The sequence below is a fragment of the Pogoniulus pusillus genome, unplaced genomic scaffold (assembly GCF_015220805.1).
Source record: "Pogoniulus pusillus isolate bPogPus1 unplaced genomic scaffold, bPogPus1.pri scaffold_47_arrow_ctg1, whole genome shotgun sequence".
Taxonomy (NCBI): Eukaryota; Metazoa; Chordata; class Aves; order Piciformes; family Lybiidae; genus Pogoniulus; species Pogoniulus pusillus.
Window position 1 is genome coordinate 1099142 of NW_026974707.1, and position 27474 is coordinate 1126615.

The 27474-nt window shown below is 48.0% G+C and overlaps 2 protein-coding genes across 2 annotated transcripts in view; one reads left to right on the top strand and one right to left on the bottom strand.

Annotated features, from left to right (window-relative positions):
- Nucleotides 1–27474, top strand: part of LOC135174134 (gastrula zinc finger protein XlCGF17.1-like) — an 872006-nt gene that overhangs the window by 342737 nt on the left and 501795 nt on the right. The gene's annotated exons all lie outside the window — the stretch shown is intronic.
- LOC135174111 (olfactory receptor 14A16-like) lies at nucleotides 6146–10018 on the bottom strand. Its single transcript, XM_064141357.1, has 2 exons — nucleotides 9175–10018; nucleotides 6146–6306 (listed from the first exon to the last, which is right to left on the bottom strand). The coding sequence occupies exons 1-2, from the start codon at nucleotides 10016–10018 to the stop codon at nucleotides 6146–6148; spliced, it is 1005 nt and encodes a 334-aa protein (XP_063997427.1).

A 27474-nucleotide genomic window follows, 5' to 3' on the forward strand; every position in this document is an offset into this window, starting at 1 on the left:
CATTCATCAGCTGATTCGTCAACTGGAGAGTCAGGCTGTCATTGAAAAAGCTCATTCACCTTTCAACAGTCCCATCTGGCCTGTGCATAAAGCTAATGGTGACTGGAGACTCACAGTTGACTTTCGTGCCCTCAACGAGGTGACGCCACCCATGAGAGCAGCTGTGCCGGACATGCTGGAACTCCAGTACGAGCTGGAATTGAAGGAGGCTAAGTGGTATGCAACCATAGACATTGCTAATGCTTTCTTCTCTATTTCCATAGCAAAGGAGTGCAGGCCTCAGTTTGCATTCACCTGGAGAGGAATCCAGTACCAGTTCAACCGTTTGCCTCAGGGGTGGAAACACAGCTCAACCATCTGTCACTCAGTCATCCACAATGCACTGGAGAAAGGTAAAGCTCCAGAGCACATCCAGTTCATCGACGGCATCATTGTGTGGGGCCAAACTGCTGAGGAAGTCTTTGAGAAAGGTAACAAAATCACTGACATTCTGTTGCAAGCAGGTTTTGCCATTAAGAGAGACAAGGTCAAAGGACCTGCCAGAGAAATTCAGATTCTGGGAGTGTGGTGGCAGGATGGTTGCCGTCACATTCCTCAGGATGTGATCAACCAAGACTCCACCATGGCAGTTCCCACAAACAAAAAGGACACTCTCTATTTCTTAGGTGTGGTGGGATTTTGGAGACTACACATTCCTGGTTTCAGTCAAATTGTCAAACCTGTGCACGATGTGACTCATAAGAGAAACAATTTCGAGTGGGGACTTGAACACCAAGCAGCCTTTGATCAGATCAAATGAGAAGTAGTCCATGCAGTGGGCTTGGGACCTGTGCGATCTGGTCCAGACATTAAGAACATTCTGTATATGGCTGCCAATGACAATGGCCAACTTGTAACCTTTGGCAGAGAGCTCCAAATGAGACACGTGGTCGTCCACTTGGTTTCTGGGCGTGTGGCTACAGAGGTTCAGAGGCAAATTACACCGCAACAGAGGAAGAGATACTAGCAGCTTATGAAGGGGTGAAAGCAGCTTCTGAAGTGGTTGGAACTGAGTCACAATTGCTTTTAGCTCCTAGACTGCCAGTTCTAAACTGGATGTTCAAGGGCAAAGGTTCATCACCGCATCATGCCACAGATGCAACCTGGTCTAAATGGATGGCTTTGATAACCCAACGAGCATGAATGGGTAATCTTGATCAACCTGGTCTGGTGGAGGTGATCACCAACTGGCTGGAAGGCACAGACTGTTCCAAACCTCCAGAGGAAAAATAACTCGTGCTGAGGAAGCTCCTCCCTATGGTGATCTCTCTGATCAGGAAAAGAACTATGCTTTGTTCACAGATGGTTCCTGTCTTCTTGTTCGTGTCAGGGAAGGTAGGGGAATCTTTAGCAGGCCCCAGTTGTCCACAGGAAAGTGACTCACACTGAAGGCCAAACCATCGCAAAAACCAAAACAATATTCCTATCTGCCTTCATGAGCCGAACAGCCCTGAGAAAGATTTCTTTCCCAGAGAGGTAAAAGGTAAACATTAGCTATGTTTTGATTCAAAAAGCTTGGTTCCCGTAGTCCGGCAAAATCCTTCACCACTCCTTTTTGGTATTACGAAAACTGGGGTGTTCCATTGTCATGGAAGGTAGTAGAGCCCTTTAGCAGGCCCCATTTCTGCACAGGGTTGTGGCTCACATTGAAGGCCAGCCATCGCAAAAACTAAAACAATATTTCTATCTGCTCTTCCAGCAGCTGCAGAGCCTCTGAGAATATTTCTCCCCCAGGAGGGGTAAAAGGTAAACATTGGCTATGTTTTGAGAAAGGGACCTTGGTTCCCATAGCTTGATGGACACCTGTTGGGGGCCGACCCCTGGGTGGTCCTACAGGTTGTTTGTGGTAATAATTGTCCAATTGTATGAATTGATTATAACTTTGTACCAATCTGTAAAATTAACGTAAAATCGCCTGAACTGGCTAAACACACCTCTTTTGACCACTATAAAAATGCTGCATTTGCCTTAATTGAGCACTCTCTGCACCTCTCGGCTCTCTTGACCCTCTCACTCTCAACCATGAACTCCTTCTGAATGACAACCTGCCTGCACACGCATCGATCGGCAGCATCAGCAGCACTAAATGCGGCCAGCTCGGCACGAACTCGGCACTAACTCGACTCGATCCTCATAAGACTCGGAGGCCAGGGCCCACCTCAGCCTGAACCTGCAGGAGGCTCGGACAACATCCTGAAATTCTTAAATACTTCAAAACCCTGCTGAACTGCTTTTGGACAGTGAGTGACCAACAAACTCTATATTTAGAAATTGAATAACTTTTCAAGACTCAAATGAACTCTTTTAAAATCACAAACTCTCTTCATTTTTAGCCATTTTCTGTTTTAATCTGCAACCCCAAATCAAGAACTTACGTGGGATAGTTATAAATAAGTTTGGGGAAGGGGATTTCTCGTATTTTTATAATAAATCATTTAATCTTCTTTACAAATCAGCCTTGCATGTTATTCCCCAAATTTCCCCTAAACTCCATTCCACAACAGTTGGGAACAAGCGAAGATGGAAGTCAACAGTCTGGAGTCCAACCAGGAGAGTTACCAAAGCGAGAGATGGAGAAGGAGAATCCAGTCAGTTCACTGAGGTAAAAGCTGTCCAACTTGCTCTTGCTATGGCTGAACATGAGAATTGGCCTATCTTTAACCTCTGCACCGACTCATGGATAGTAGCCAATGCTATATGGGGGTGGCTAAAGGACTGGAAGAAACATGGTTGGCAGAGGAAAGGAAGGCCTATTTGGTGTGCTGATCTATGGCAGGACATTGATGCATGTCTGGAGAGAACTCCAGTGAAGGTGCGGCACGTAGACACACACATGCCTAAGAACAGAGCCACTGAGGAACACCAACACAACCAGTAGGCAGACCAACCTGCTAAGATTTCTCAAGTTGATACCAACTCTGATCTTGAACTTGATTGGAAACACCGAGGTGAACTGTTCTAGCTCGGTGGGCCCACGACTCATCTGGACATCAAGGCAGAGATGCAGCATACCGATGGGCCCGCGATAGGTCAATTGACTTGTCCATGGATGCTATCACCCAAGTCATCCATGACTGTGACATTTGTGCTGCTATTAAGCAGGCTAAGCAAATCAAGCCCTTACGGTATGGTGATAGATGGTCAAAGTACAAGTATGGAGAAGCCTGGCAGATTGACTATATCACTTTACCTCAATCTCGTTCTGGCAAGCAGTATGTGCTAACGATGGTAGAAGCCAGCACTGGATGGTTGGAAACCTACCCAGTTCCACATGCTACTGCACGTAACACCATTCTTGGCTTGGAGAGACAGATCCTGTGGAGACATGGAATTCCAGAGAGAATCAAGTCAGACAATGGCACTCATTTCAAGAACAAACTAATGAAAAACTGGGCCAAAGAGCATGGTATTGAGTGGATCTATCACATACCCTACTGTGCTCCAGCTGCAGGGAAGATTGAGCGTTACAACGGTTTGCTGAAAACCACCCTAAAAGCCATGGGGGGTGGAACTCTGAAAAACTGGGACAAACATTTAGCACAAGGTACCTGATTGGTAAATAGTAGAGGTTCAGTAAACAGAGCAGGACCTGCACAATCAGACTTGGTCTAAACAGTAGACAGTTATAAAGTTCCTGTTGTACGTGAGAAGAATCTGTTAGGGAAAATTGTTTGAATATTTTCTCCTTTGGGCGAAGGGAAACCTGTCCGAGGGATGGTGTCTGCTGAAGGTCCTGGTCACACCTACTGGGTAATGCAGGAGAATGGTGAAATCCAGTGTGTGCCACATAGAAATATAACTTTAGCTGAGAGAGTTTAAATTCATTCAGAGTGTATAATACAAGCTTTTAGGAGTTTTCTGTTCTAGGTACCATTGGCGTCCAACATTGAAAGAATCTATAAGAGAATCTACAGTACATGAGCACGAACCCAACATCACCTGGGAGTCCCTGTCCTCGTCTCAACTGTGAGGAGACAACCTGTTCTGAGCTTTTGAATCACCTACACCTGAGACAGCTAGAGTGAAGTGTGAACTAACTTGTGATATTCATTAGTGTAAATATTGGTTTAGATTAGATCAGATAATTCTCAGCAATACTCTGAGTGAAGTAGACAGGGTTGGATTGTGCCAGATTGATGCTGGGTAGAATGTTTTGGTGAGAAGAACTAGAATACAGGCTGTGAAAGGAAAACAATGGTTATGTCTACTGTCCTCGCTAAGGAGTATGGGAAGACAAAATGAAAACGTTAGATAACACTCTCACCATTTTTTCTTCCACTCTCGCTTGGGCTGCTGGCTGAGCTGCATCTCTCTAGCTCACCTTCCACCCACCTCTGCTTCTTAACCTCTTGGCTGTACTCCTACTTTTCCGTAGGACTGGGGTAAGGTTGAGAGGTGTAGGAGGATGGTGCAGGGGTGGTTGAGAGCTGCTCCTGGGGACTCAGGTTTCTGGGAGGGGAGTTGTGCTTCTGTATTACTTTTACCTTGTCTATTTCTGTCTATAACTGTATATACGGTGAATATCTGCTTGTATATTGTGCTGCTGTAAATAAATAGCTTCATTTATATTCCCAGAGATGGATGAGTATAGTCTGAGTGATTTCTAAAGTGGGGGGGCGTGGGGAACACCCAAACCATCATAGAGGTGATGAAGGCCCTCAGCCAAATTTCTTCTCACCTCCCTTTGCCTCTCTCTGCCTCCCTTATTCTCTCCTCAGCACACTGTGATCTGCTGTGGCCCCACAGCAGTGCCCATCACTGCACGTTGCTCTGGACAGTGCCACTACAGCCACAGCCCCTCCAAAGGGCAGAGCAGCTGTGGGGGTATGGAGATGGCAGGGACCAGAGGTGGGGAACATCCATGGCATAAAGCATGAGGAGATGCCCTTGTAGGATGGCAATGCTGCCAGGAGGCTCTGCCACAGCAATGCCTGTGGCCTGTTCCTATCTGCAGTGCCAACACTGTCTCACAGCAGCAGGACGCCCAAGCTGCCAGAGCACTCAGGCCTTGCCCCAACACAGCAGCTCAGCAGCAGAGTGTGGAAGGGCAGAAAGAGCAGCTGAGGACAGCCCAGGAGCTGGGGCTCCCTGGCACTGCTGCTGTGCTGGGACTCTGCCCCTCCACCTGTGCACACAGGCACTGCTCAGAGAAACAAGTCCCTGCAAGGGCCTGTCCTGTGCTGAGCACACAGGGAGCACAACTCTTCATGTCTACAGCCTCTGGGTCACACTGAACCAGAAGTGGTCTGAAGAAAGACATTGCTGTGGGTAGTGCATGTTGCGGAGGGCAGTAATACGTGGACGAGTCGAGAATTTATCAAAAATAGATATTTTTTATTTTCCAAAACCCGCCCCCACAACTATATATACAAAGATTAATTTCGTTTGATAAACAGGTTGAGTTGCGTGAGAATTAATCTACAAGGATACCATCAATAATCTGACTATATATTTGAAGTCAGAATTTGGAAAAGGACTCAGCTATCAATTAATAGCGGTTTCTCACTAAATTAAGCTAAGCCAAATAACTCACTCAGGCTGGCTCGTGCGGTCTGTCTTCCTCCTCCATCGGCTGCAGGAGTCGTTAAGTGTCGTTAAGGGTCATTAGGCACACAAAGGTGTGCCTAACAGGAAAGCGAATCCTTGGTCTCTCTGCAGTCCAGGCACAGGGGAGTGAGCGAGCTCAGGCAGAGACATACGTCCAGGCACAGGCAAACTCCAAAGCGGGAACCCCAAAGGCGGGAAGACCTCCAATATTTATACCCTTCGCTAGACAAAGGGCAGAGTTACCACACCTTAGGCGCGAAAGCGCATGGCCAATCCCAGCCTGGCTCCAGCGCGGGAACTCACGGGGCAGTCGCCCCCTTCACAAGGCAGTCCCCGCCCCCTTCACGGCTGCAGGGCAGGCGGGGGTGGGGGGGGGAAACGAGGCGGCTTTTCCCCTTTCCCCCCGAAGTCCGGGCAGGAGAGGAATTTAGGGGTACAGGACTCCAGGACAGTGCATTCTCACAAGGGTAACACCACCACCAGCAGCCAAAACCGGAGAAGCCAGAAAAGGCCTGCTCTGAGTGACACCAGAGCTCCTCTGCAGCAGGTGACAAAGAGTTTATTGCTTGTGAAAGCATCCAGTGAGCAGTTTGCTCAGGGCAGCCTTCAGCTCATGGTTCCTCAGGCTGTAGATGAGAGGGTTCAATGCTGGGGGCACCACTGAGTACAAAACTGACACCACCAGGTTTGAGGATGGGAAGGACATGGATGGGGGCTTCACAGTATCACAGTATCACAGTATCACCAAGGTTGGAAGAGACCTCACAGATCATCAAGTCCAACCCTTTATCACAGAGCTCAAGGCTAGACCATGGCACCAAGTGCCACGTCCAACCTTGCCTTGAACAGCTCCAGGGATGGCGACTCCACCACCTCCCCGGGCAGCCCATTCCAGTGTCCAATGACTCTCTCAGGGAAGAACTTTCTCCTCACCTCCAGCCTAAATTTCCCCTGGTGCAGCCTGAGGCTGTGTCCTCTCGTTCTGGCGCTGGCCACCTGAGAGAAGAGAGCAACCTCCTTCTGGCCACAACCACCCCTCAGGTAGTTGTAGACAGCAATAAGGTCACCCCTGAGCCTCCTCTTCTCCAGGCTAAACAATCCCAGCTCCCTCAGCCTCTCCTCGTAGGGCTTCTTCTCGAGACCTCCCACCAGCCTTGTCACCCTTCTCTGGACACGCTCAAGCATCTCAACGTCCCTTTTAAACTGGGGGGCCCAGAACTGAACACAGGACTCAAGGTGTGGTCTAACCACTGCAGAGTACAGGGGCAGAATGACCTCCCTGCTCCTGCTGACCACACCATTCCTGATGCAGGCCAGGATGCCACTGGCTCTCTTGGCCACATGGGCACACTGCTGGCTCATGTTCAGGCGGGTATCAAACAGTACCCCCAGATCCCTCTCTGTCTGGCTGCTCTCCAGCCACTCTGACTCCAGCCTGTATCTCTGCATGGGGTTGTTGTGGCCAAAGTGCAGCACCAGCACTTGGAGCTATTGAACGCCATCCCCTTGGACTCTGCCCATCTGTCCAGGTGGTCAAGGTCCTGCTGCAGAGCCCTTCTGCCCTCCAACTCAGTCACATCTGCCCCCAGCTTAGCGTCATCTGCAAACTTGCTGATGACTGACTCCATGCCCTCATCCAGATCATCTATGAAGATGTTAAAGAGGATGGGGCCCAGCACTGATCCTTGAGGGACACCACTAGTGACTGGCTGTGACGGTTTGGGGGTTACCCCGCCCCCCCCACACTTGTAGGTACCCAGCTAACTCAGACGGACCCTGGGAATATAGATGAAGCAATTTATTTACATCTAGCAGAATTTACAAGCAGCTATTCACAATATCTACAGTTATATACAATTATATACAGAAATATACAAAGGATAAACAATACAGAAGCACAACTCCCCTCCCAGAAACCTGAGTCCCCAGGAGGGGCTCTCAAACCTCCCTAACACCTCCCCTTGCCCTCTCAACCTTACCCCAATCCTGAGAAAGGAATAAAGGTGCAACCAAGAGGGTAAGAAGCAGGGTAAGGAAGCAGTGATGTTAGAAAGATGTGTCTCTGTCTAAGGCAAAAGCAAGAGTGAGAAACAAAAATGGAGAAAAAGTCTTTCTTCTTCCCAGAGTTCTCAGCGTAACTATGAGAGAAGGAGACACCATGTTTTCATTCCAATGCCTGTTATCAAGTCCTTTTACTAAACATTCCAGCTTGCTTCTAACTACCACACTGGCCACCAGCTGGATGTGGCACCATTCACCACCACTCTCTGGGTCCGGCCCTCCAGCCAGTTCCTAACCCAGCACAGAGTGTTGCCATCCAAGCCGTGGGCTGACAGCTTAGCCAGCAGTTTGCTGTGGGGGACAGTGTCAAAGGCCTTGCTGAAGTCCAGATAGACCACATCCACAGGCCTCCCCACAGCCACCAAGCGGGTCACTTGATCATAGAAGGAGATCAGGTTGGAGAGGCAGGATCTGCCCTTCCTAAACCCATGCTGGTTGGACCTGAGCCCTTTGCCATCCCTTAGGTGCCCTCTTATCACCCCCAAGATAACCTGTTCCATCAGTTTCCCTGGCACTGAGGTCAGGCTGACAGGTCTGTAGTTCCCAGGTGCCTCCATCCAACCCTTCTTGTGGATTGGGATCACGTTGGCAGTTTCCAGTCTCCTGGGACCTCTCCGGTGAGCCAGGACTGATGGAAAATGATGGAGAGCAGCTTGGCCAGCTCAGCTGCCAGCTCTCTCAGCACCCTGGGATGGATCCCATCTGGTCACATGGACTTGTGTGTTCAGATGGCTCAGCAGGTCCTGAACTAATTCCTCATGAATTTCCAGGGGAACACACCGCTCCCCGACCCCATCCCCCAGTTCAAGAGGCCACTTGCCTTGAACTCCTCCCTTCTTATTGTTGAAAACTGAGGTGAAGAGGGCATTCAGGACCTCAGCCTTTTCCTCGTCATCAGTTATAGTGTTCCCCTCCTGGTCCAGTAAGCAGTGGAGGCTCTTCTTGCCCTTCTTTTTAGCATTGATACATTTATAAAAGTGCTTTTTATTATCTTTCACGGAAGTGGCAGCCTAAGTTCTAGCTGGGCCTTAGCCTCTCTAATTTTTCTCCTGCACAATCTGGCTACATCCTCAAACACGTCAGGAGAAGCCTTCCCCTCCTTCCAAAGGTGATACACCCTCTTTTTTTCCCCCAATTCCTTCAGGAGCTGTTTGCTCAGCCAGGCTGGTTGCCTTCCCCGCCGGCTCATCTTTCGGCACATGGGAACTGCCAGCTCCTGTGCCTTCAAGAGCTCCTGTTTAAAGTAGGTCCAACCATCCTGGACCCCTTTGTTCTCAAGGACTGCTGCCCAGGGGACTTTGGAAATAAGTTTCTTAAGCAAATTGAAGTTTGCCCTCCGAAAGTCCAAGGTGTAGGTTTTGTTATAGTGCCTCCCTACCTCCCTGCAAATTGAAAACTCCACTATCTCATGATCACTACACCCCAGGCAGCCTCCCACTGTTGCATCTCCTACCAGCCCTTCTCTGTTGGAGAGCAGCAGGTCAAGCTGAGCTTGACCCCTAGTAGGCTAGCTTGACAGCTGGGTCAGGTAGACAACGATGCCAGTGCTGAGAATTAGAGAGAGCACAGCCAGGTGAGGGAGGCAGGTGGCAAAGGCTTTGTGGCATACCTGCTGAGAGGGCATCCTCAGCACTGCCCTGAAGATCTGTACATAGGACAGCACAATGAACACAAAACAACCAATAAATAAACAGACACTGACCACAATGAGCCAAACTTCCCTGAGGTAGGCTGTGGAGCAGGAGAGCGTGAGGATCTGGGGGATCTCACAGAAGAACTGGTGCACAGCATTGCCCTGGCAGAGGGGCAGGGAAAATGTATTGGCTGTGTGCAGCAGAGCATAGAGAAAGCCACAGGCCCAGGCAGCTGCTGCCATGTGGGCACAAGCTCTGCTGCCCAGGAGGGTGCCATAGTGCAGGGGTCTGCAGATGGCAACATAGCGGTCGTAGGCCATGATGGTGAGGAGAATATACTCTGTATCAATCAAGAACAATACAAAGAAGACCTGAGCAGCACAACCTGCATAGGAGATGTCCCTGGTGCCCCAGAAAGCGCTGGCCATAGATTTAGGAACAGTGGTGGAGATGATGCCCAGGTCAAGGAGGGTGAGTTTGAGGAGGCAGGAGTACATGGGGGTGTGCAGTTGGTGGTGCCAGGCGATGGTGGTGATGATGAGGCTGTTGCCCAGGAGGACAGCCAGGTAGATGGTGAGGGAGAGGCAGAAGTGCAGGAGCAGCAGCTGCTGTGTGCCTGTGAATGGCAGCAGGAGGAACTCAGTGATGGAGCTGCTGTTGGACATCTGCTGCCTCTTGATATGGGTGACTGTTGACAGAGCAGAAGACATTACACAATTTCCTTCAGAAAATCCCATGCGCACTTCCCACAAAATCCCCTCAAATTTACTTCTCTTCCTTTGGAGGAGCTTTGTCCACTCTCAGCTTCCAGCCTGGCACTCATCCCAGCAGAGAGCAGCTCTCATGTCTGTGACTATGACAGCCCAGCTGGGTGTTGCAGAATGACTAAAGGAAAATGGACATGACTTAAAGGTGGGCAAGCAGGATGAGTATATGGAACTAAATTAAGGATGTGCTAGGCCACACCGAAACAAAGGCCACATTGAAGAAACAAAGACATATTGAATAAACAAAGGCAGCATTTAATATAGCTAGCTAGGGAGGCGCTGTCCTTGACGAGTCAGCGGACAACTCAAGCAGAGCAGGATACAGCTAACTCTGAATAAGATAAGAAGTAGTTTGCTGCTTGCAGCTGCACGTAGCAAGTAGGTGCACCATGCAAATGGGGTATTTAGAGATTCAGCCATTTAGCTTCTTACATGTATGCATATATTATCTGTAACACATTTAAGCGCGCGTCTACTAAATAAAGTTGTCACTCGCTTTTGATCCACATTGGATTGTGCGGTGTCCTTGCATAGTGAGTTCAGCCCTTCTCCGTGAGATCTGCCTCACCGCAGATTGGTGCCCAAAACAGGGACCCCGATTTGGGGGACTCTAGGAGACATGGAGGAGGCAGAATGGGCCATCAGAGGAGAGCGATGCCCGCTAGCAAGACGAAACTAGGACGGGGTGGCAGACCAATTAGGGGGGCCCGAGGCTGACGAAAAGAGGGCCAGCCTTCGTCGCTGCAAGGGGGGCAAGTGGGATGCCGCGGCATGGATAAAGAGGTAGCCCTTTCCTTGCTATCTTGCTTTTTTGAAAAGCGCAAAATGAATTTTAATACCAAGTATTTGCCAGGACTTTGTGCATATGGCTAAGCTAAGGTTTTTTTTAAAACCCCCGAGTCATATTTTGGTGAAGCAGAATGGAGGGCGTTCGGCAGTGAACTGTGGGATGCAGTAATAGACGGGGATCCAGCAGCAAAGAAGCTTCAAGTGCCTTGGTGAGAGACTATTAATGCTATAAAAAAGTACAAAATGGAGAAGGATGTGGCGGCAGTGGCTACCACTAAACTCTCCGGCGAGAAGCAAGATGTGGGACAAAAGGCATCCTCTGTGTTTAATGCTCTCTCACCTGGACCACCAGGGCTCGGTCTTCCTGTCGTAGTCAGTCCCACAGCCACTGATGCACAGCGGCGCTTAGAGAAGACCAGTACGGGACGCTCTTGGTCTATAAAGTTTCCCAAGTTCTCCTCATCTCCGGCAGCATTACCAGTAAATGACATGGGGGATTTGGGGAAGGTTTCATCAGAATCCAGCAAAGACGAGGGAGAGAGCGGGCCCACTCTGCCGTGCTCTGCTTCTGAGAATCCAGCCGTTACTGAGACCGCGGTACAGACCTCTGTGCCACCATCCGAGTCCTCCAGTTCAGAATCGAGTGAGCCTGAGGCTGATAGCAATGATGATACCTTGTATGAGGCAGCACAGTGAATAATAGAGCGTTTATCTAAGAAAAAAAGTTCGAGACGACGAGCCTTTGCAGTCAGTCAGCAGGAGTCTGAAGGGAGTGCTCCGAGTAAGGAAGGAGTTAACAATGCAGGCAAGAAAGCTGAGAGGTCCAGCTCGCGACTACCACCTCCCAGGCGGCAGCCGTGGGGAAAAATAGCTAGGGAGGCTTTATCAGATGGGGACACAGGCTGCAAGTATGTTGTCTAAAGTATGTCCAGTAGTTTATGACAACCGAGCAGATGAAACGATTATTGGGGAGCATCAGGCATTTGATTGGAAACTGTTAGCCCAGCTTAGAGAGACAGTATCTAAATATGGACTTCACAGTGGCCCTGCTCGGCAGATGCTACAGTATATTTTCTCTGCCTCAGGGATGCTAGCACAAGAGGATTGGAAACAGGTGCTGAGAATGATACTAACCCCCTCGCAACAGATGCAGTTTAACACTGAAATGGAAGCATTGTGTCAGGGCTCTGCTTCACTGCCGCGGGCGGAAGGTGACCCTCCGCTGGGAGTCAGCGTTAGCCAGCTGAGAGGCGAAGGTCAATGGGCTGGGGTGGATGCTCAGCTTAATATGGCCCCGGAGATACTAAGAGAGAGCATGAGGTTAGCTCAGGTAGTGCTGGGGGGAGTAAAAGCAGCCCCGATTGCTCCGTCTTATACATTGGTTAAACAAAAGGAGAATGAGCCTTTTGGCTCCTTTTACGATCGGCTTCATGAGGCGTTGAGCAATTCTGATTTGCCAGAATACATGAAGTACACCCTTCTACAACAACTTGCCTTTGATAATGCAAATGCTAAAACCCGGGGTATATTAGTAACTCTGCCTCGGGATGCCACAGTAGCACAAATGTTAGAAAGAGCACAGCGAGTGGAATCCACACCCCTAGACCCTAGGGCTTATGTTGCAGCCTCTCCCGCACCGGACAGCACTAGGCACCCACTAGAAAAGATTGTTGAACAACAGGCACAGGTATTAGGAGCTTTAGCCCCGATTGGATCTGCAGGAGGAGCACACTATTCTGTGAGCCAAATGAAATGTTTCCGCTGCGGGAAGATAGGTTACCTTCGCTCTCAATGCCCAGTATCCAGCGTACACTGTAGCAAATGCAGTGTGAAAAACCACTTTGCAGCTGCCTGCCGGCGATCGAGAAATGGGGGGAGGAGTGCGAGGAGAAACCGCGCACCGACACAAATGGCTGCTCCCGTAACCTACAGCCAGCCACCAGGGGAAGCCTTGGCGTGGACCTGGCAACAGCAGTAGAAACCACCCTAGTCGACAATAAGCCCCAAAAGATTCCGTCCACCTTAAAGGGGCCAGTGACTATTAATGGCCAAGCCTGTGGGGGTATACTTCTGGGGAGATCATCAGCATCCATAAGAGGACTGTTTCTTTTGCCTGGAGTTATTGATTCAGACTTTGAAGGAACTATCCAAATTATGGTTCAAATGGACTTTCCACCAATACATATTCCTAAAGAAAGCAAGATTGCTCAGCTCAGCCCAATTCCATGCCTGTTACAATCAGTAACTCCTCTCTCACCACATCATCGAGGAGAAAGTGGATTTGGATCGACCGGAGGTATGGCACTATTAACTCTACAACTGGGACAAAGACCTGTGGTGACAGCCAACTTATCGAATGGACCAGACGGATTACAATTGCCGATGCTTGTGGATACAGGTGCAGACATTACCATTGTTGACAGAAATCAATGGCCTACACACTGGACCACTCAACCCTGTGTAAAAGGGGTTGAAGGGGTGGGTGGTACAGCCGAAGTACGACGATCCACTCAATGTCTGCAGCTCACCTTTGATAACTGAACTGCCAACCTCTATGTGACTGTAATGCCTCTACCCAGTGGTGTCAACGGACTAATAGGGAGAGATGCTTTCTCTCAGCTTGGACTGGTCATTACAAACGAGCATTGTTTTTATTAGTGGCCACAGAGAAGCAGCCTTTCCCCATTCGACTAAATTGGTTAACAGACAAACCGATATGGGTGGAGCAGTGGCCGCTTAAAGCAGAGAGGCTGCAAAAGGCACACAAATTAGTCCAAGAACAACTAGCAGCAGAACATTTGATTCCTTCCACTAGCCCATGGAATACCCCTATTTTCGTCATTCCAAAGAAATCAGGCAAGTTTCGACTGCTCCATGATCTTCGAGCAATCAACGACCAGATGCAAGCGATGGGAGCACTACAGCCTGGCTTGCCAACTCCTGCTATGCTGCCTGAAAAATGGCACTTATTGATCATAGACCTAAAGGACTGGTTTTTTACTATTCCACTACACCCGGATGATTGTCAACGTTTTGCCTTTACCCTGCCATCACTGAATAGGCAGGCACCAGTGAACCGTTACCAATGGACTGTGTTACCTCAAGGCATGAAGAACAGCCCCACAATCTGCCAGCTTTATGTGGACAATGCATTGCGACCACTATGAGTACAGTGGCCGACTACTTCTATTTATCATTATATGGATGACATTCTCTTTTGTCAAGAAGCTCCATTTAGTGAAAGACAATTATCACAAATTGCAGCAGCAATGAGCAAACATGGATTACAAATTGCCCCGAATAAAGTTCAAAGAATATCACCTTATTTGTACCTCGGATGGAAGATTTCAGATTCACAAATCCAGCCACAAAAGCTCACTCTACACATGAACATTACGAGACTTAACAGATGCACAAAAACTAAGGGGTGACTTACAATGGCTCCGACCAGTTATTGGATTTTCTTCAGAAGACTTGGAAAAACTTAGGCCTTTGCTTCAGGGCCGTGACCCTGCAGCTACAGTGCATCTGTCCTCAGACCAGAGAGCCATCATTGATAAACTATCAGATCAAATTGCCCAAAGATGGGTCAGTTGCCTAGACCCACGAGAACCTATGCACCTGCTTATTCTACCGTCAACCCATACCCTCATGGGCGCAGTTTGCCAGAGCAAAAACAAAAAGGGGGAGAGTCTAAGGATCCTGGAATGGATTTTTATGCCCTTACAACCAAAGACAACGATTCAACAAAAAGTTGAGAATTTGGCAGAGTTGATAATTCGAGGAAGACATCGTATACTGCAGATTAGTGGCACAGAGCCAAACACCATATTTCTCCCTATCAAAAGGACTGACTTGGAGCAAATGCTCTGGCAAACTCCTGCATTACAATTGAGTCTACTATCCTGTCCTGCACATTTATCCACACAACAAATTTCATCTCCCACGATAAAATGGATGAGCCAGGGTGAATGGTTATGCCAGGGGAAGAGATCGTTACGACCACTGCCAGATGCCATCACTGTGTACACCGACACCGGGGAGAAATCGAAAACAGCCGCAGCTACGTGGTGTGAGAAAGAAACCTGGAAGCACCAACTACTAAAAGGCCAACCTGGGGACTCTTTACAAACACTGGAATTAGCAGCAGTAGTTTGGGCTCTTTCGCGATGGATGCAAGAACCACTGAACATAGTGACTGATTCTTTGTATGTAGCAGGAATCTTGGAGCGCATAGAAAGTGCTTTTGTGAAGGACATATCAAATGTTCATTTAGGGCAGCTGTTGAGAGCTATGCAAAGTGCAGTGCAGCAGAGAACAGAACAGTATTGCGTGATCCATGTACATAGTCATAAATGGGACATAGGTTTGGGAGAAGGGAATGCAAGAGCAGATGAGTTAGTTTCCACGGTTGTTCCCCTGAGTGAGTTCACACTTGCACGAGAAGCACACCAGAGGTTTCACCAAAATGCAAAGGGTTTGCACAACCAGTTCAAAATCACGATGAATGAAGTTAAGGGCATAGTTCAGGCTTGCCCTGAGTGCAGCCATCATGGTCTGGGTTTGGGTATTGGGGTGAACCCTAGGGGAATGGAAGTGTTGCAGTTGTGGCACATGGATGTCACACATATTCCAGAATTTGGAAGGCTGAAGTATGTCCATGTTACGATTGATACTTATAGTAAGTTCATCTGGGCCACAGCTCAGACGGGTGAGAAGGCATTGCATGTTCAAAGACATTTGACTGTTTGCTTTGCAGTGATGGGAGTACCAAAGGAGATTAAGACTGACAACGGGCCAGCATATGCCAGTGAAAGGATTAGGCAAATGTTGCAAGCATGGGGTGTTAAGCATACTAGAGGAATCCCAAATTCACCTACGGGACAAGCAATAGTAGAAAGAGCAAATCAGACCCTGAAAAGGTACCTTCAGAAGTACCTGGAAATTGCTGATCCAGTCGAGCATTTAGCAATGACCCTCTTTACCCTTAATCATCTATGCATCTTTTCTGATCAGGATGTGCCTCCAGCAAAGGTGCATGGTGGTACAGTAGAAAAACAGCCACACAAAAAGGTCCGGGTGATGTACAGAAATCCTAAGACAGGTATATGGGAGGGGCCTGCAGAGGTACTCTATTGGGGCAGAGGATACGTTTCTGTCTCTACATCAACAGGTCCGCTTTGGGTTCCAGCGCAATGGACAAAGACTGCTCCTTCCACTAATCCTGTCACTACTTCTGGGAACAGTGGCCAATGCGATCGATCGAGTGAATCCCCGAGCGAACATGTGGGTGACATGGGAGAACCAGACGGGTAATATGGACTTCTGCCTGAGCCTGCAATCAGCTACTGAGCCTTTTAAAACATGTCTGGTAGGACTACCAGGATTCAACCCAGAAGACTTTAAGGGCTATGTCGACAATTATGATTGTAATGGGATGCAAAATGCTTCAGATTGTGCCGCGTTACTGATAAGAGGGCTGAATGTAATCTTGCTCTGGGACCCACAAGAACTAGAGTTATTAGGGAGTCAAAAAATAGGGAATCTGTCCACAACTAATTGGACCCGAACTTGCTTTGCTTTTGGGACAGAATATCAGGGAAATTTGGGATATTTGGCTTATCGGAAAATGTCACAGCAGTGGACAGACGTATCACCAGGAAAACCTTACACTTGGGGTAATGGTAGGGAATATTGTGGCGTGACACCATGGATGAGTGAAAAGGAGAAAAAGAGGCCGGCACTGGATGCTGTGTATGGTGCGGGCGTAGGGCAAACTTTGTGGAATAATGGGTCAGCCAGAGCACTTCCTAACAACACCTTCCTTATCTGTGGCGATCGTGCCTGGCAAGGGATCCCAAAAAATGTTATAGGGGGTCCTTGCTATCTGGGAAAACTCACTCTATTCGCACCACATAAAAGAGATTGGTTGAACATGATACAAGCTGCTTCTCCAGGAGGGGGATCATGCCAAAAACTAGCTACAAAGTGGCACAATCTGAAAGCAGACTGCAATGACAATGTACAGTTATGGTCAATAACTGCAAATGTTTTTGTTACTGCATTTATTCCGCATCATTTATTCACTGCACAAGCAGTGAATCAGATAGAACGACTGACATGCTGGTCAGTCAAAGAAGCAAATGCTACTACTCAGGTTTTAGAGCAATTACTACTGGATCAGAACAGTTTAAGACATGCACTACTGCAGAACAGAGCAGCGATAGACTTCTTATTATTAGCGCAAGGCCATGGTTGTAGTGATTTTTAGGGAATGTGTTGCTTTAACCTCTCGGATCATGGGGAGTCTATCCATAAACAGCTTGCTTGGCTGAAAAATCATACTAACCGCATTGTTGTTAATGAAAATCCCTTTGACCAGTGGCTAAGATCAACTTTTGGAGGTTTGTCTCCCTGGATACTACAGCTTATCAAGGAGGGCCTCCACCTGCTGCGAATAGTACTGCTTATGCTTATATTACTACGCATAGGGTATGGATGCATTCTGAGGGGTGTGGATTGAGTTACCGGGGGTACAGCCCTGCTTGCCCAAAAAGAAAAGAGGGGAATTGTTGCAGAATGGCTAAAGAAAAATGGAAATGACTTAGAGGTGGGCAAGCAGGATGAGTATATGGAACTAAATTAAGGATGTGCTAGGCCACACCGAAACAAAGGCCACATTGAAGAAACAAAGACATATTGAATAAACAAAGGCAGCATTTAATATAGTCAGCTAGGGAGGCGCTGTCCTTGACGAGTCAGCGGACAACTCAAGCAGAGCAGGATACAGCTAACTCTGAATAAGATAAGAAGTAGTTTGCTGCTTGCAGCTGCACGTAGCAAGTAGGTGCACCATGCAAATGGGGTATTTAGAGATTCAGCCATTTAGCTTCTTACATGTATGCATATATTATCTGTAACACATTTAAGCGCGCGTCTACTAAATAAAGTTGTCACTCGCTTTTGATCCACATTGGATTGTGCGGTGTCCTTGCATAGTGAGTTCAGCCCTTCTCCGTGAGATCTGCCTCACCGCAGCTGGGAAGTTGTACTCTCGATCATCTCCTCCTGCTCTCCCTCTCTGAAAGAATGAGATCCCAGAGGCTATGGGATGTGGCAGCTTTACAAGCTCCAGTAACTGCAAATCCCTTCTGTAGTAGAGACTCACCACAGCCAGACTGGGAAGTTTTCTCTTCTTTCAGCTCTCAGTCACCCTCTTGGTCCTGGCCACCCAGAAGCTCTCTCTGCCGTTCTCATCTCATTGACATCCTCTGGCAGTGCCCTCAGCCCTGCTGTGCTGCTCAGAGAAGATGCTCCTGGGCAGAGTTCTCTCTATCCAGTGCTGCCTGCTTGCCAGCAGCTCCTCTAGCCCAGTAGCCTACCCCACCTCAGCAGCAGAGGACCAGCCCAAGGCATTTTAGGGACTCCTCTGGTGGCTTTGGTGCTGAGCTCATGAACCTCAGAGACTGAGAAGCTGAAGAAACCTCTGCAGAATTCAAAGTCAGAGTCAAACTCTGAACTTTCTTGGAGTCTTAATGGGTCCCAGGGAGGGAAACTGCAGAGGTGTTCCCAGTGCCTGCTTAGAGCAGCAAGAGGCAGTGGATGCAAGGGAAGCATCCCTGGAGGCACTGAAGCATCTGCAGGGGCTGGACAGAGCAGAGAGCTGGAGGCAGAGCTGACAGCTCAGGACAGCAGCTAAAGGTGGCTCTGAGGCTGAGCAAACCTGGAGGGGTTTCATGAGTGCAAAGGGTCAAGCCCTGACCCCCAGCCCCTGGCAAAGGAGATCCTGTGCCTCACCTGTGCCTCTGGCCTCTGCTGGAGGCAGTGGGGAGTGAGGGTGAGCAGTGAGCAGGGCAGGACATTCTGGGACGCTCTGTGGCCTCCCCAAGAAGGAGCAAGCAGGAAAGCAAGTGCAGAGCCTCAGCAGAAGCTTCTGCTGGTAGCATCTCTGCGTCAGACACAGCTTGTGCTGAGCAGATGCTGCAGAGTCTGTTCCTTGGCAGCAGCCTGGGGCAGGCTCTGCTCTGCTTTGCTTGCCCAGAGACAACTGCTGCTGGAGAGTGATGAAATGTTCCCTTGCAAAGCATTGTGAGCAGATGCTTCTTAGAACAAAAACCTCTCCAAGTAGCTGCAGAGCTCTTGGCAAGCACCAGAGGCAAAGTTGTGGCTCATCAGGGTTTTAATGAGCCCCATGGAGTGTTTGGGGCTGAGTTCATGCTCCTCAGGTGCTGCCAGCAGCCTGAACAAGCCTCTGCAGCAGTGCAAATCAGAAGCAAGCCCCAAAGTGCCTTGAAGCATTGATTTGCCCCAATGAGGGTCGTTACTGACAAAGCCTCCCAGGGGCTCCTTAGAGCAGCTCGTTGAGGCCATGAGTGCAGGAGACAAAGGCAGAGTGCAGGGCAGAAAGCCCTGGGCTTGGTTTATGGAGCAGAAAGGCCTAGCCCTCACCACAGCCCTTGGAACAGCAGAGCCTGAAAGCCTCACAGAAATGTTACTCCTCCCAGGCCTTGGTGGTAGAGGCAACTGCCAGAGCCGTGGGGACAGAGCCTTGGTCCTGCTTGGCTTTTAGCCTGGCCAGAGCCCTTGGCCCTGCCTGCTGCAGCCTGTGCTACATTTTCCCACACCTGCAGCTCTTTCCCTTCAAGCTGCTGACTCCCATATTGCTTCCCCAACCAGCTCTCATCCAGACATTCCCACACCTTCCCTGAGTTGTCTCTGCTCTCAGTGGCCATTCCTTGACACCTCTGGGTGACCTCATCCCTATCAGATCTATCTGCTGAGTGACATTTCTCTGTTCTCATCTCCAGATTGAACCTTCAAAACATCACTTTTTTTGAGGTTTTGTTCTTTTTCTGCTACCCAGAAGAGCTTCATGACCTCTGATCCCACTCTTCAGCCCTGTGCACACTATGGCTGCAGTGCCCTGAGCCTCTGCTCCCTAGGCTGAAGCTGTCCAGACCCCTCAGCCTCTCCACAGAGATGTCAACCTGTTCGGAACTGGCTGAAAAATGGGGAGCATGAGCCCCTTGAAGCTTGAACAATCAAGCCTTGGATGTGAACTCTGAGCATTGGAACTGCAGTAAACCACAGTGCTGTGTGTGTGTTACGGAGGGTGTGATGGTTTGGGCTCTTACCCGCCCCCCCACACTTTGTATTTGCCCCAGCTAACTCAGACAGCCTCCAGGAATATAAATGAAGCTATTTATTTACAAGCAGCAAATATACAAGCAGCTATTTACAATATATACAGTTACATACAGAAATATACAAAAGATAAACAATACAGAAGCACAACTCCCCTCCCAGAAACCAAGATCCCCAGGAGGGGCTCTCAAACCACCCCAACACCTCCCCCGGCCCTCTCAACCTTACCCCAGTTCTCAGAAAGAAGAGAGGTGCAGCCAAGAGGTTAGGGAGCAAGGTTAGTGGGAGCAAGGTTAATGAGATGTGACTAGGTCTGAAGGCAAAAGCAGAAAGAAAAACAAAATGGAGAATGTTTACTTCTTCTTCCCAGAATTCTCAGCATGACTGTGAGTGAAGGAGACACAATTGTTTTTCATTTCACTGCCCATTATCTACTTCTTTTAACAAAACCTTCTAGCTTGCTTCAAACTAGCACAATCCACCCCTTGTCTACTTCACTCAGAGTATCGCTGAGAATTATCCAATCTAATCTAAACCAATATTTACAATAAAATAATATATACAAGTTCAGTTCACACTTCAATCAGATATAGGTGATTCAAAAGCTCAGAACAAGGACTCCCAGGTGACATTGGGTTCATGCTCATGTACTGTAGATTCTCTTATAGATTCTTTCAGTGTTGGGCGTCGATGTTATCTAGAACAGAAAACTCCTAACAGCTTATATTAGACACTCTGAATTTAAACTCTCTCAGCTAAGGTTAAATTTCTCTGTGGAATACACTGGATTTCACCCTTCTCCTGCATTACCCAGTAGGTGTGACCAGGACCTTCAGCAGACACCACCCCTCGGACAGGTTTCCCTTCGCCCGAAGGAGAAAATACCCAAACAGTTTTCCCTAACAGATTCTTTTCACCTACAACAGGAACTTTATCACCGTCTACTGTTTGGACCAAATCTGATTGTGCAGGGCCTGCTCTGTTTACTGAACCTCTACTACTTACCAATCAGGTAGCTTGTGCTAAATGTTTGTCCCAGTTTTTCAGAGTTCCACCCCCCATGGCTTTTAGGGTGGTTTTCAGCAAACCGTTGCAGTGTTCAATCTTCCCTGAAGCTGGTGCATAGTAGGGTATATGATAAATCCATTCAATGCCATGCTCTTTGGCCCAGTTTTTCACAAGATTGTTCTTGAAATGAGTGCCATTGTCTGACTCAATTCTCTCTGGAGTTCCATGTCTCCACATGATTTGTCTCTCCAAACCAACAATGGTGTTGCGTGCAGTAGCACGTGGAACTGGATAGGTTTCCAACCATCCAGTGCTGGCCTCTACCATCATCAGCACATACTGCTTGCCAGAACGAGATCGAGGTAAAGTGATGTAGTCAATCTGCCAGGCTTCTCCATACTTGTACTTTGACCATCTCTCACCATATTATAAGGGCTTGATTCGCTTAGCCTGCTTAATGGCAGCACAAATGTCACAGTCATAGATGACTTAGTTGAGTGATACCATCCAAGGACAAATCAATTGACCTATCACGAGCCCATCAGTATGTTCCATCTCTGCCTTGATGTCCAGATGAGTCATGGGCCCACCGAGCTAAGAACAGTTCACCTCGGTGTTTCCAATCAAGGTCAACGTCAAGTTCAGAGTTGGTATCAACTTGAGCAATCTTAGCAGCTTGGTCTGCCTTCTGGTTATGTTGATGTTCCTCAGTAGCTCTGCTCTTAGGCATGTGTGCATCTACGTGCCGCACCTTCACTTGAGTTTTCTCCAGCGGTGCATCAATGTCCTGCCATAGATCAGCACACCAAATAGGCTTTCCTTTCCTCTGCCAACCATTCTTCTTCCAGTCCTTTAGCCAACCCCATAGAGCATTGGCTACCATCCACGAGTCGGTGTAGAGGTAAAGGATAGGCCAATTCTCACGTTCAGCCACATCAAGAGCAAGTTGAACAGCTTTTACCTCAGCAAACTGACTGGATTCTCCTTCTCCATCTCTTGCTTCGGTAACTCTCCTGGTTGGACTCCAAACCACTGACTTCCATATTCGCTTGTTCCCAACAAGACGACAGGAACCATCTGTGAACAAAGCATAGTTCTTTTCCTGATCAGAGAGATCACCATAGGGAGGAGCTTCCTCAGCACGAGTTATTTTCTCCTCTGGAGGTTTGGTACAGTCTGCGCCTTCCAGCCAGTTGGTGATCACCTCCACCAGACCAGGTCGATCAAGATTACCCATTCGTGCTCGTTGGGTTATCAAAGCCATCCATTTAGACCAGGCTGCATCTGTGGCATGATGTGGTGATGAACCTTTGCCCTTGAACATCCAGTTTAGAACTGGCAGTCTAGGAGCTAAAAGCAATTGTGACTCAGTTCCAATCACTTCAGAAGCTGCTTTCACTCCCTCATAGGCTGCTAGTATCTCTTTCTCTGTTGCGGTATAATTTGTCTCTGAACCTCAGTAGCCACGTCCCCAGAAACCAAGTGGACGACCACATGTCTCATTTGGAGCTCTCTGCCAGAGACTCCAAGTTGGACATTGTCACTGGCAGCCGTGTACAGAATGTTCTTAATGTCTGGACCAGATCTCACAGGTCCCAAGCCCACTGCATGGACTACTTCTCATTTGATCTGATCAAAGGCTGCTTGTTGTTCAAGTCTTCACTCAAAATTGTTTCTCTTACAAGTCACATCATGCAGAGGTCTGACAATCTGATTGAAACCAGGAATGTGTAGTCTCCAAAATCCTACCACACCAAGGAAAGAAAGTGTGTCCTTTTTACTGGTGGGAACTGCCATGGTAGAGACTTTGTTAATCACATCCTGAGTAATGTGACGGCGACCATCCTCCCACCGCACTCCCAGACACTGAATTTCTTTGGCAGGTCCTTTTACCTTGTCTCTCTTAATGGCAAAACCTGCTTGCAACAGAATGTCAGTGATTTTGTTACCTTTCTCAAAGACTTCCTCAGCAGTTTGGCCCCACACAATGATGCCGTCGATGTACTGGTTGTGCTCTGGAGCTTTACCTTTCTCCAGTGCATTGTGGATGACTGAGTGACAGATGGTTGAGCTGTGTTTCCACCCCTGAGGCAAACGGTTGAACTGATACTGGATTCCTCTCCAGGTGAATGCAAACTGAGGCCTGCACTCCTTTGCTATGGGAATAGAGAAGAAAGCATTAGCAATGTCTATGGTTGCATACCACTTAGCCTCCTTCGATTCCAGCTCGTACTGGAGTTCCAGCATGTCCAGCACAGCTGCGCTCATGGGTGGCGTCACCTCGTTGAGGGCACGAAAGTCAACTGTGAGTCTCCAGTCACCATTAGCTTTATGCACAGGCCAGATGGGACTGTTGAAAGGTGAATGAGCTTTCTCGATGACAACCTGACTCTCCAGTTGACGAATCAGCTGATGAATGGGCAACAAAGAGTCACGGTTAGTTCTGTACTGCCTGTGGTGCACAGTTTGAGTTGCAATTGGCACCTCCATATCCTCTATGTCATGACGTCCCACAACTGCAGATTCATCTGAAAGTTCAGGTCTAATGGACAATTTCAATTTACCATCCTCAATCTCTACAGATGCTATTTCAAAAGCCCATTTGTGACCCTTAGGATCTTTGAAACAACCTTGTCTCAAAAAGTCAATTCCCAGAATGCAAGGCGCATCGGGACCAGTTACAATAGTATGTGTCTTCCACTCTTTACCAGTTAAACTGATCTCAGCCTGTATCTTAGTTAAATCTTGATATCCAGCAGTGATTCCAAAAATAGATATGGACTCTGTCCCTATACAATTGGATGGCAACAATGTACACTGAGCACCTGTGTCAACTAAAGCCCTGTATTGTTGGGAATCACGTTCGGTGGAGCGCTATGGGAAGATGACTCTTTGTTCACCAATATGGTTAGATGGTCAAATCCCCTTTATTTCCGTGATACAGTGACTTATATGCGTTCTAGCAAGAGGCGTGCTCAGCGTAAGATTGGTTACAGTCAGAGGGTCCAGGGTTACATGTAAGGTGTGCATAGGTTAACTTATCACAACATTCTAAGGGTCAGCCTCCCAGACCACCCACTCCAGCCCCCTTGGTTATCTAGTCTCTGCCCACTGCAGCTGTGTGTGGGGTGCTCAGTTGTTTACATCTTGGTTTCCTGGCCCCGCTGGGAACCAAGGACGTTCTCAGCGCCAGTTACCCATGTTTATGACTTTATGTCCTCGACTGGTGAGAAATTCTTCCACAATTCCCTCTTTTTCTTTTTGAGCAACCCACACCTGGCTAACTGCCTTAGTTAAGCTGTTCTTAATGCAAGCAAAGACAATACAAGCGCATAGCAGAATTATTATGAAAATGACAAATAGCCGTAAGCCTTCTCCTAATAAGCTGCTTAACCACCCCGGGATTGTCCCAAACAGGTTCTGCAACCAGTCATCAAAAGTCGATGTTTCCTTTTTGATCTTATCAATATGGCCTTTCTACCAGGTTATACTCTTGTGAATGGACTCACCATGATCTGATAAATTCAAACAACACATCCCTTCGAAGTCCTGGCAGCCATGTCCTTGGGCTAGCAAAAGAAAATCAACGGTTGCTTGATTTTGCAACAGGGCATGACGAAGGCAATTTTGATCAACCAATAGTTGTCCTAAAACCTTTGTGGTGATGTTGGCTTGTTTTGCTGACCAACGCACGAGTCTCTCTAGCTGTACTAATGCTTTTCTAGCTGCTCCTCCTGGTAGAAATACAGCTAAGGCAACACGAGCAGCTATAGATAATAGTTGAATGTTGTCATTGCAACTAGGACTCAATTTTAAAGATCACTTAGATTGGTGTCGGGCTAGGTCCCTGAGCTGACTAAGATGAAGGACAATCATTGTCAGTTTACCCAGATAACATGGACCTCCATAAACGTTCTTTGGTATGCCTTGCCAGGCTCTATCACCACAAATAAGGAACACATCAGTGGGAAGTGCCTTGGCGGTTCTGTTGTTCCGCAACAGATGACCTCGGCCCCTTCTTGATGCTTTAACACCATAACGCCAATTGTTTGCTCCAAAAGCACCTAAGGGTCTAATATGGGCCTTGTCAGTGTCGTTTGAACCGCAGTGTCCGCCCTCGTTGCTAAGGAAGTTATCATAGGCTGTTTAACACAGGGGTGAATGGTGCAGCTACAAATCAACAGTGCTACAATCAAAAGGAATAAACCTGTTAGAGCTTTCATCAGTAGCATTAGTCTGGCAAGCTAACAACCCAAGCTTAGCTAACAATCCCAAAAGCTATTTCTGTAAGCAACAGTAAGTCATTCGTTCAAAAACCCAAAAGTGCAGACGAACATCACAGTCACAGGAGAGTGCAGGTGTGCCACGTCTGCGCTGGCTCTGTGTGGCAGTCGATGCTGCAGATTCGCAGATCACTCAGCTGTCGAGTATTCTTCTCAGACTCCCATAGTTCTGGATTCACTCGATGTTCTCATTACACTCCTTAGCTATGAGCTGTGTCTGACTATTGTGCTTAAGAACTACTAACCTCTAAATACAATACAAAGATATGCCCTAGATGTTACTATCAGTCTATTCTACTTAGGCCTTTTCCCACAGTTCTTCATCTGCTTTTAGAATTTAGGGCAATGTTTTTTTATCTCTTGCAGGGCCCTTGCAAGAGAAAAAAGTCACATTGCCATCTTATGCCAATTTGAGTGGGCCTTGGCCTTTACAAAGCTGTTAAACTGAACCTATTCCATTAAACCACAACCACTGAAAACTCATAAAAATACACAAATTCGTTAGCCATGGTCCAAACCTTAAAGATCCATACAAATACAATCATCATGTCATGTTGGAAGACGGAGACCGGTGCGGCGAGAGATCGGGGCACTGAGAGTCGACTCTGTGGCTTCTGCGCAGCAGTGCAATTTATTAGGGCGATGCAGCGACCTTTATAGCCCCCAAAGGGGGTGTAGACAACTAACTTAGCTCAAGATTGGTACAAGTGGAGGGTACAGATTGGCTCCAGGTTAAGTGTAAGGCAGAGATAGGTTAACTTACAGTAAACACCTTAAGGATCCCACCCAGGAGGGGTGGCCAGAGTCAGCCCCCTGGGCCGTGCCCACCCCATAGGCCGGCAGATTCCACCCCCTGACAGCTGTGCGTGGGTTGCTCATAGTCGCAGGCTCAGGCCCCTGGGAGCCTCAAGGCTCCAAGGACACTTCTCATCACAGGGTCTGATGTTTACCTTTCATGCTCCGCTGCGGGAGGAAGCTTCCCACAATGTCAGTGCTTCTTTCAAGTCCTTTCACAGTTCTGCCATCTGAGCAAGACTTCTGCTCACTTTAGGAAAAAACAAGTTGGTCATTATCAGGTTGGTCTTCATCAAGGCCTGTGAAGATAAATGGTCAAACACAAGCAGATACAAGAACAAATGCAGACACATCCATTGCCTAGGCTAGCAGATCCACTGGCCTGGTCTGTATGATGTGATTAGAAAAATCTCGAGAAAAGAAAATATTTCTTCTGCTATCCTACTGTCCTCTAACCCATTTTCCCCTTTTCAATAATGCCTAAACGTACCCAAGAAAAACATCCCATAACATCCTTATGTCCTAAGTTCCCAAAACTACAAACCCTTAGTCTTAACTTATCTTACCCTAAATATCTATCAGCTATAGGAACTTCAAGAAAAGGCAAGGAAAACCCAAGAAGATAACAATACCATGGTATTCTCAGAAAAAGGAAAAGTCAGAATTGTCACAAGGCTCATTTCATTGCAATTAGCAGCTGTTCCAGTAAACTTCTATACTAGTCCTGTCTTTATCTGTTATTGGGGGAAGGAGCTGACTGGCATTAGCCTACAAGCTCTATCATTCCCTGCTCCTAGTCCAGAATCTGGTTAGTGACTTGCAATGTGGATCTCAGTGCCTACACCCTCGCTGTGAGAGGCAATGCATCTGAGTTCTAGTCTGTCCTGCTTGGTGCCTTCTGTGTCTGTATAAGTTTCCACCCATGGTCAGTGGCACTGGCATCTCTGCTATGTCCTAGCAATCTCCCTCTTTTTCTTTTTGCCACTGAGCAGGGGGTGCAAAAGTCATTGCTGCCTAATCAGTAGAAAGAATTAACCAGCAAGGTGATGGTGAATACCCCAGCCAGGAACTATCAGCTATCATCCGGAATGCAAACTGTTATCATCAGGTGACTAAAAAAATACACCTGTGCGTGTCAATGCCTGTAACAGGGGCAAAAATGGTCCTAAGTCATCCTCGTCATTCTTGATACCATTTCTATAAACTTCCTGACATCTGTCTTCAGTAGCACAGTATCACAGTACCATCAGGGTTGGAAGAGACCTCATAGGTCATCAAGTCCAACCCCTCACCACGGGGCTCAAGGTCAGACCATAGCACCAAGTGCCATGTCCAACCTTGCCTTGAACAGCCCCAGGGCACCAGGGACGGCGACTTTACCACCTCCCCGGGGAGCCCATTCCAGTA

What these genes read in the sequence shown, in the direction of transcription:
- LOC135174111 (XM_064141357.1), bottom strand. Translation starts at nt 10,018, where the DNA reads ATGGGATTTTCTGAAGGAAATTGTGTAATGTCTTCTGCTCTGTCAACA. An exon ending in CACTGGCATCGTTGTCTACC is followed by an intron (nt 6,307 to 9,174) that starts TGACCCAGCTGT and finishes ACTGTGATACTG; the next exon opens with TGAAGCCCCCATCCATGTCC.